Source organism: Bos indicus, chromosome 29, assembly GCF_029378745.1.
Source record: "Bos indicus isolate NIAB-ARS_2022 breed Sahiwal x Tharparkar chromosome 29, NIAB-ARS_B.indTharparkar_mat_pri_1.0, whole genome shotgun sequence".
Lineage (NCBI taxonomy): Eukaryota > Metazoa > Chordata > Mammalia > Artiodactyla > Bovidae > Bos > Bos indicus.
The window spans coordinates 26,315,983-26,326,172 of record NC_091788.1 but is presented as its reverse complement, the minus strand read 5'-3'; the positions used below and the strand labels follow the sequence as shown (position 1 = coordinate 26,326,172).

The following is a 10,190-nucleotide window of genomic DNA, read 5'->3' as shown; positions in this document are numbered from 1 at the left end:
ATGTGAGAGTTGGACTGTGAAGAAAGCTGTGCACCGAAGAATTGATGCCTTTGAACTGTGGTGTTGGAGAAGACTCTTGAGAGTGGCTTGGACTGCAAGGAGATCCAACCAGTCCATTCTAAAGGAGATCAGTCCTAGGTGTTCATTGGAAGGACTGATGTTGAAGTGAAACTCCAGTATTTTGGCCACCTCATGCGAAGAGTTGACTCATTGGAAAAGACCCTGATGCTGGGAGGGATTGGGGGCAGGAGGAGAAGGGGATGACAGAGGATGAGATGACTGGATGGCATCACCGACTCGATGGACATGAGTTTGAGTGAACTCCGGGAGTTGGTGATGGACAGGGAGGCCTGGCATACTGTGATTCATGGGGTCGCAAAGAGTCGGACACCACTGAGTGACTGAACTGAACTGAACTGAACTGAAGGCCTTGAAGGCATCAGTCCAGTCCCATTAATAGTAACTTCTTTCTTGTTTGAGTCACTCTTTTTTTTTTTTTTTGCTGCTATGTGTGGCATGCAGTATCTTAATTTCCAGACCAGGGATTGAACCCATGTCCCTGTATTGGAAGCTCAGAGTCTTAACCACTGGACCACCAGGGAAGTCCCTGAGTCACTTTTATAATGAATTTCTTTCTAGAGAAGCCCAAATCACAAACTTAAAATACTTTAAAAATCCTTTAAAAAAGTCTGCATTTCATGCTTAAGGAGTTCATGATGATAGTGAGAGATTAATCTAAAGAAGTGATACCAGATAGGGATGCAAACAGGCAGGCAGTCAAAGAAACAAAGTACAATGAAGCAAAGAAACAAAATACAATGTGAGATACAATGTGAGATTGATCTAATCATGCTGAGATAGAGAAGGTTCCAGGAAATAGCAACTGTGAGGAGGCTGTAAGACTTGTCATCAAATCTCTTTTCCATCTTTTCCCTTCTCTCTGTCCTGGGAGAAGACATCTCTGTGTATCATGATGGCCTCCCTCTCCTTCTGGCTCCTGGATGCTCTCAGTGAAAGGGAGACGTTGACAGGTGATTGGAGGGAAGGAGGAAAGAAATCGGGGGATTTTTTTTTTTTTTTTTTTAAGCATCCTGGCTTTTTCCTGCCAGGTAGCATCAGCAGTGGTGATCTAACTCTACTTTCAGGGATGGAGCCCCTGTCTGGTGGCCCTTTCAGAGAGTCACAATGACAGCTATAGCTAGAGCCCTTCCTGAGTTCTGGTAACGTCTTCTTCCCTTGTCTATCTAGCCTAGTGATGTTAAGTCTCCCTTCTTTTACTTTCCCCAGTGGAAAGAGGTCATCGTCCCATGTAACTTTCCCTAACCTGCTCAGATTAGTAAACTGTCCCTTAATTAAACTCTTTTTAACCATCACATATTAGGCCATCTGTTGTCTGCTGGAAGCTTGGGAGCTACAGAAAGGAAAAGCACATTTGAAAAGGAAGTAAAACAAATGCCCAGGTTTTTCTCATAAATTGAGTTTTGGGATCATGCATGTGCTCTATCTTGCTCTCTGAATTAAGGACAGAAGCAGATTTCTCATGGTGATAGGACATTTGAGTGGTTGAGAAGGATAGGAGAATGGGGATAAGGTCTTGATTCATCCAGGGGGACCATATTGATTCATCAGTTCAGATCTTCAAGGTCAAGGCTGACAGTCTCCAAAGTTGCCAGGAGGAGGCTTCCTGTCTCCTGCCCTTTTCTGTTAACCCCACCCCCACCCCCCACCCCTGCCACCATGGCTTCCTGAATATTCCACCCCAGGTAGAGTTAGTGATTAGGCACTAAGAGGAAAAACCCAGCAGTGGCTTTGGAAATAAATACTCGATAAAGGTACCTTTCCTCCTTTCTTCTTGCTGGAATTGCCAAGCTGGCCCATGCTGAAGGGAAAAGTCTCATGGGATTGACAGTCTCTAGAGGATACTTCTCTGCCTTGGAGAGGTGCCAGCAGGAGGAAGGGTGAAGCCTGGTCCCCGAATGAGACTTACCAAGGATGCTGTACTATCCCGTGATTTCCTGTATAGGGACCTGCTGGCAAATGAGAGTGTGGAGTTTTCTGAGTCATGACCTCCCATGAGATGTTACTCACCATTTGGTTCAATCCTTCTCCTGTCTCTTAGTAATGGTTATACATTTGAAGAGTAAACATATATTTCTAATTTTTAATTTATCAGTATTAATAATAGACTCAGTTGATTCCACATATGATACTCCATGTAAGATTCTCTATATAAGAATTTAGAATCTGACTGAGATGTGAGGAATTGTCAGAGTGAGAATTTAAAATAACTGTGATAAATGTTCTATGTATTCATTTTGGAGACCGAGAAGGTATTCTGTATGATACTCAAATGGTAGATGCACGATATTCTGCATTTGTAAAACCCATTGACCTTTATAACACAAAGATTGAACCCTAATACTTTGGCCACCTCATGCTAAGAGTTGACTCATTGGAGAAGACCCTGATGCTGGGAGCAATTGGGGGCAGGAGGAGAAGGGGATGACAGAGGATGAGATGGCTGGATGGCATCATCAACTCAATGCACGTGAGTTTGGGTGAACTCCAGGAGTACGTGATGGACAGGGAGGCCTGGCGTGCTGTGATTCACGGGGTTGCAAAGAGTTGGACACGACTAAGCCACTGAACTGGACTGAACTGAATATAAACTATGGAATTCAGTTAATACTATTAGCTCATAAGTTTCAGTAAATGTGCCTCATTAACGGAAAATGTTGGTAAAAGGAGAAACTCTGTGGGGGAGTGGGATGGGGAGAGGGAGGATGTGGGAACCCCCTTTACTTTCTGCAAAATTCTTCTATAAATTTAAATGTGCTTTGAAATATAAAATCTATTATAGGCAAAACCAACTGGATAAATATTTATAATATGCATAACTCACAAAGGACTCATATTCAGCACATAGAAACTCCTACAAATATTGAAAAAGGGAAACACTTATTGAAAATGGGCAAAAGGTAAACAGACACTTCAAAACAAGTAGTCAATAAGCACATGAAAAGATGTTCAATTTCTTAAGTCATTTTGGAACTGCAAATTAAAACATAATGAGATACCATGTCATACTCATCTGAATGGCTGAAACTCCAAAGACTGGTAGCACCATGCTTATCAGGAAGCGTGCACAAGAACGGGAACTTCCACACATCTCTGGTGGGGAGGGGAAATAGCGCAACCACTTAAGAAGAGTTCAACAGTTTCTCATAAAGTTGCTGCATGAGACCCAGCAATTTCAGTTCAGGTTATTTGCCCGAGAGAAATGAAAACTTCTGTCCCAGAAAGGATTTGAATAAGGACATTGACAGCAGCTTTATTCACAATAGTCAAAAGTGTAATACTTCATAAAGATCTATCAATATGAAAATAAACTGTAGACACCCATCCAATCCGAAGGAGACAAACTACGGGTATGTGCAATGCAATGTCATAAGTAAATCCCCCGTATGTTACGCTGAGTGAAGGAAGGCAGGAACAAGAAAGTGCATTGTATGAGTCAAAGTTCAGGCAAAAGTAATATTTGGCGACAGAAGTAGACACGATGGTTGCCTCTGGGGCAGGGACACGAGGGATCTTTCAGAGGTGATGGAAATGTGTTATGTTTTGATGGGAGCTTTTTGTTACCTGGTGCATATTTATTTATTAAAATTTTTTTTATTGGAGTATAGTTGATTTACAATATTGTGTTAGTTCCTGCTGTACAGAAAAGTGAATCAGTTATGCATGTGTGTATAGCCCCTCTTTTTTAGATTCTTTTCCCATATAGATCATTGCAGAGTATTGAGTTCCCTATACTTATTAGTTATCTACTTTATATATATTGAAGTGTATCTATGTCAATCACATGGGTGTGTATTATTGCCAAACTCATTGAACTGTATCCACTAATGATCTGTGCAATCACTCTGTCTTAATTATACTTCAGTTAATAATTATTGAAAGATGCAACGTTTAAGCTTAATAGTTTATTTTTATAGAACAGGTAACAAAAATATTTTGTGTGTAACTAGATTCCTAAAATCAGTGCTGTGAGCTCTTTGAAATAGGAGGTAAATCTGACACAGATCCTGTTCTCGGAGAACAGAGTCTAGTTAAGACACATTGGAAACGTGCAGGAAGGATTAGTGAGCTCCAGGGCAAAGATGAAGGAATAGGAGTGAGAAGGTGTGCGTGTCGGATTTTGCTGGATGGTAAGTAGAAGGAAACCACAGGAAGATGACCCACCTCAAACCTCAGATATGCTTTATTATTGATTTATCTGGTTATAAAACTTCATGCTTGAAAAAGTTGAAAATGCTGAAAGCAACAAACTTAAAGATGGGATTCAAATCTGGTAAATGGAGATTTAGCACAGGCTGGACTTAAAAATTCATCATTTTTTTTCATTCATTAAGTCATTTATTCATTAAACATTTATTCAGTTTGGGAGTCATTCTGAGGCCTGGCAAAATCAAAGACTACTCTTTGGGGCTGGATGGAAATTGAATTCTTTTCATTGTATAAAAACTGATTGTAAGAAAGTAACAGATTGTAAGAAACTGGTCAAAAATGTCATATTTAATCCCTACCAAGTGCAGTGACCAAAGAAATTTAAGACCTTTCATGCACTGCGTTCAACTTCTGATGAAGGTGGGATTCTTCATAAGTGGAAACAGTCCTGGAACCCAGAGCTGGCGAAGCTCCCGTGGGGTGGGGTGAAGACCCCTGGGTAAGACAGTCCGGAAGACACTGCACGCAGTGCTTGGGCGACAGGCACCATCTCCCTTAATCCTCACCACCCAGATGATTTGTTAAACCGTTTTACAGTCAGGGTGGGTCCAGAGGCTGAGAGAACCTAAGAGATCCTCCCGAAGTAATAGAGAGAAAGTTGTCGCTCAAAGCCATAGTGTGTCTGACCAAGGCAGAGACTCTGAATCAGGACACCAGACTGTTTCTCAGCTCCAGGGTTGCCTGAGGAAGGGAGCCTTCGCTTTCACCCACTTCTGATATGTCCTCCAAGGCCCGCTGGAGCACCACCTTGAGGGTCTGCTGCCCTCGCTTCTTTGTCTGCCTTTGCCTGAAGGAGCCCACGAAGAAGTAAATGATGGGATTGATGGAGCTGTTGATGCAGGACAAACCAAAGACAACCAGGCAGTTGTGACAGGGGATGGCAAACAAATCATCCTGAATCCAGATTAAGAGGAACCAGAGGATGCCGTAGGGCAGGCCACAGAGCAGGAAGGCCAGCACTGTGAGCCCAACGGTCACATAGAGCCTGGTCAGCTGTATGTACTGGGACTTAAACAGGATCCTGAGCAGCAGGGCCAGGCTGGACCCAGCGAGGAGCCCAAATAAGAACATCATCCACCCGGCAGCGATGAAATCAAACACCTGACACCAAAGATGGCTAAAATCCGTTAAGAGGAAGCCACAGTACTTCCCCTCCAGGATACTCAGCAGCAGGGCCAGGGCCCAGAGCACGGTGCACACGATGGCTGATAAGTGTGTGGGGCGGTGGCAGCGGTACCAGACGGGGCACAGGACGGACACACAGCGCTCGGTGCTAATGGCGCTGAGCAAGCTCAGGCCCGCCAGGTAGGCGAAGGTCATCACAGAGGTGAAAAAGCTGGGGATGGAGCTGGCGCTGCAGCAGGCGATGAGGGCCTCCAGGGAATCTATAACTTGGCAGCAGAGGCACAGGAAGTCGGCTGCCGCCAGGTTGAGGATGTAGACGGTGAAGGCATTCCTGCGCAAGTGAAAGCCCAGGAGCCAGAGCACAACCGCGTTTCCTGCCAGTCCTCCCAGGGCAATGATGGCCGTCAGGACGAACAGGGTCATGGTCACCGTGCTGAAAGTTTGAGGATGGTCCTCATCAGTGTGATTCATGAGTGTGAATTCTGTCTCCCAGGCTGTGATGGTTGGATCCAAGCTCAGAAACCCTCCGCTGGTGTTCCTGGGAACACAAACATGTGAAAGCACCTGCCGTGTGATCATCCATTCTCACAGCCACCCTGCTAGGTGGGAGTTACTGTCCCTGTGTCACAGAGGAAGGAACTGGAGGCTTGCAGAGATTCAGATACTTACTGCAGTCCACAGAGCCCTGGAGACCTGGAATATTTAAACCCAGTTCTCTCTGACTCAGAAACAATACCTGGAGCTGACTATGGCTTAGATCATGAGCTCTTCATTGCAAAATTCAGGCTTAAGCTAAAGAAAGTAAGGCAAACCACTAGACCATTCAGGTATGACCTAAATCAAATCTCTTATGATTATACAGTGGAGGTCATGAACAGATTCAAGGGATCAGATCTGATAGAGTGTGTGAAGAACTATGGACGGAGGTTTGTAACAATGTACAGGGATCAATGCAAAGAAATAGAGGAAAACAACAGAATGGGAAAGACCAGAGATCTCTTTAAGAAAATTAGAGATACCAAGGGAACATTTCATGCAAAGATGGGCTGGATAAAGGACAGAAATGATATGGACCTAACAGAAGCAGAAGATATTAAGAAGAGGTGGCAAGAATACACAGAAGAACTGTACAAAAAAAGCTTCATGACCCAGATAATCATGATGGTGTGATCACTCACCTAAAGCCAGACATTCTGGAATGTGAAGTCAAGTGGGCCTTAGGAAGCATCACTACAAACAAAGCTAGTGGAGGTGATGGAATTCCAGCTGAGCTATTTCAAATCCTGACAGATGATGCTGTGCAAGTGCTGCACTCAAATTGCCAGCACATTTGGAAAACTCAGCAGTGGCCATAGGACTGGAAAAGGTCAGTTTTCATTCCAATCCCAAAGAAAAGCAATGCCAAAGAATGCTCAAACTACCGCACAAATTGCACTCATCTCACATGCTAGTAAAGTAATGCTCAAAATTCTCCAAGCCAGGCTTCAGCAATACGTGAATGGTGAACTTCCTGATGTTCAAGCTGGTTTTAGAAAAGGCAGAGGAGCCAGAGACCAAATTGCCAACATCTGCTGGATCATCAAAAAAGCAAGAGAGTTCCAGAAAAACATCTATTTCTGCTTTATTGACTATGCCAAAGCCTTTGACTGTGTGGATCACAATAAACTGTGGAAAATTCTGAAAGAGATGGGAATACCAGACCACCTGACCTGCCTCTTGAGAAATTTGTATGCAGGTCAGGAAGCAACAGTTAGAACTGGACATGGAACAACAGACTGGTTCCAAATAGGAAAAGGAGTACATCAAGGCTGTATATTGTCACCCTGCTTATTTAAGTTCTATGCAGAGTACATCATAAGAAACGCTGGGCTGGAAGAAGCAGAAGCTGGAATCAAGATTGCCGGGAGAAACATCAATCACCTCAGATATGCAGATGACACCACCCTTATGGCAGAAAGTGAAGAGGAACTAAAAAGCCTCTTGATGAAAGTGAAAGTGGAGAGTGAAAAAGTTGGCTTAAGACTCAACATTCAGAAAACGAAGATCATGGCATCTGGTCCCATCACTTCATGGGAAATAGATGGGGAAACAGTGGAAACAGTGTCAGACTTTATTTGTCTGGGCTCCAAAATCACTGCAGATGGTGACTGCAGCCATGAAATTAAAAGACGCTTACTCCTTGGAAGGAAAGTTATGACCAACCTAGATAGCATATTAAAAATCAGAGACACTACTTTGCCAACAAAGGTCCATCTAGTCAAGGCTATGGTTTTTCCTGTGGTCATGTATGGATGTGAGAGTTGGACTGTGAAGAAAGCTGAGTGCCGAAGAATTGATGCTTTTGAATTGTGGTGTTGGAGAAGACTCTTGAGAGTCCCTTGGCCTGCAAGGAGATCCAACCAGTCCATTCTGAAGGAGATCAGCCCTGGGATTTCTTTGGAAAGAATGATGCTAAAGCTGAAACTCCAGTACTCTGGCCACCTCATGCGAAGAGTTGACTTATTAGAAAAGACTCTGATGCTGGGAGGGATTGGGGGCAGGAGGAGAAGGGGACGACAGAGGATGAGATGGCTGGATGGCATCACTGACTCAATGGACATGAGTCTGAGTGAACTCCGGGAGTTGGTGAGGGACAGGGAGGCCTGGTGTGCTGCGATTCATGGGGTCGCGAAGAGTCGGACACAACTGAGCGACTGAACTGAACTGAACAGGAATCAGTGACCAAAACCATCCCAAAGAAAAAGAAATGCAAGAAGGCAGAATGGTTGTCTGAGGAGGCCTTACAAGTATCTGAGGAAAGGAGAGAAGTGAAAGGCAAGAGAGAAAGGGAGAGATATACCCAACTGAATGCAGAATTCCAGAGAATAGAAAGGAGGCCTTAAATGAAAAATTCAAAGAAATAGAGAAAAACAATAGAATGGAAAAGATTACAGATCTCTTCAAGAAAATTAGAGACATCAAGGGAACATTTCATGCAGTGATGGGCATGATAAAGAACAGAAACAGTAAGGACCTAACAGAAGCAGAAGAGACTAAGAAGACATGGCAGGAATACACAAAAGAACTGTACAAAAAACGGCTTAATGACCCAGATACCCATGCTGGTGTGGTCACTCACCTAGAGCCAGACATCCTGGAGTGTGAAGTCAAGTGGGGCTCAGGAAGCATTACTATGAACAAAGCTAGTGGAGGTGATGGAATTCCAGCTGAGCTATTTCAAATCCTAAAAGATGATGCTGTTAAAGTGCTGCACTTAATATGCCAGCAAATTTGGAAAACTCAGCAGTGGCCACAGGACTGGAAAAGGTCAGTTTTCATTCCAATCCCAAAGAAGGACAGTGCCAAAGAATGCTCAAACTACCGCACAATTGTGCTCATTTCACATGCTAGTAAGGTTATGCTTAAAATCCTTCAAGCTAGGCTTCCACAGTACACAACCGAGAACTTCCAGATGTACAAGGTTTAGAAAACACAGAGGAACCAGAGACCAATTACCAACATTCGCTGGATCATAGAGAAAGCAAGGGAATTTGAGAAAAACATCTACTTGTGCTTCGTTGATTACATGAAAGCCTTTGACTGTGTGGATCACAACAAACTGTGGAAAATTCTTAGCGATGGGAATACCAGACCACCTTACCTGCCTCCTGAGAAACCTGTATGCAGGTCAAGAAGCAATAGTTAGAACCAGACATGGAACAGGTGATTGGTTTAAAATTGAGAAAGGAGTACAACAGAGCTGTATATTGTCACCTTGCTTATTTAACTTAAGCAAAGTACATCATGTGAAACGCTGGGCTGGATGAAGCACAAGCTGGAATCAAGATTGTCAGGAGAAATATCAACAACCTCAAATATGCAAATGATACCACTCTAATGGCAGAAAGTGAAGAGGAACTAAAGAACCTCTTGACGAGGGTAAAGAAGGAGAGTGAAAAAGCTGACTTAAAACTCAGCATTCAAAAAACTAAGATAATAGCATCTGACCCTATCACTTCATGGCAAACAGAAGGGGAAAAAGTGGAAGCAGTGACAGATTTTTCTTTTCTTGGGCTCCAAAATCACTGCAGATGGTGACTTCAGCCAGGAAACTAAAAGACATTTGCTCCTTGGAAAAAAGCTATGACCAACCTAGACATCATATTAAAAAACAGAGACATCAATTTGCTGACAGAGGTCCATATACTCAAAGCTATGGTCTTTCCAGTAGTCACATATGGATGTGAGAGTTGGACCATAAAGAAGGCTGAGTGCCAAAAAATTGATGCTTTTGAACTGTGGTGTTGGAGAAGACTCTTGAGAGTCTCTCAGACAGCAAGGAGATCAAACCAGTCAATCCTAAAGGAAATCAACGCTGTATATTCACTGGAAGGACTGATGTTGAAGCTGAAACTCCAATACTTTGGCCCCCGGATGCGAAGAACTGCCTCACTGCAAAGACCCTGATGCTGGGGAAGGCTGAAGGCAAAAAGACAAAGGGGTGGCAGAGGATGAGCTGGCTAGTTAGCAATCACCAACTCAATGGACATGAGTTTGAGCAAACTCAGGGAGATAGCGAAGGGCAGGGAAGCCTGATGTGCTGCAGTCCATGGGGTCGGAAAGAGTCGGACACAACTTAGCGACTGAACAACAACAGCAACTCTCTGACTCTATTGCCTGGGCTCTGTCTACTGCAACACGACCCTCTAATGACATGAGAATGTCCCCTCCAGTCAGCTTCCCAGGCCATGTCATGTCCGCAGAGAGGCAGGAAGAGAAAAGTATGGACAAATTATGTG

At 43.8% G+C, this 10,190-nt stretch overlaps 1 protein-coding gene across 1 annotated transcript in view; it reads right to left on the bottom strand.

Annotated features, from left to right (window-relative positions):
* Positions 1-3,823: 3,823 nt before the first annotated feature.
* MRGPRX2 (MAS related GPR family member X2) overlaps positions 3,824-10,190 on the bottom strand; it is a 28,207-nt gene continuing 21,840 nt past the window's right edge. The window contains exon 3 of the mRNA XM_019954647.2: positions 3,824-5,950. Within this exon, the coding sequence (XP_019810206.1) occupies positions 4,933-5,950 (1,018 nt within the window). The 3' untranslated portion in view covers positions 3,824-4,932. The remainder of the gene's footprint in view (positions 5,951-10,190) is intronic.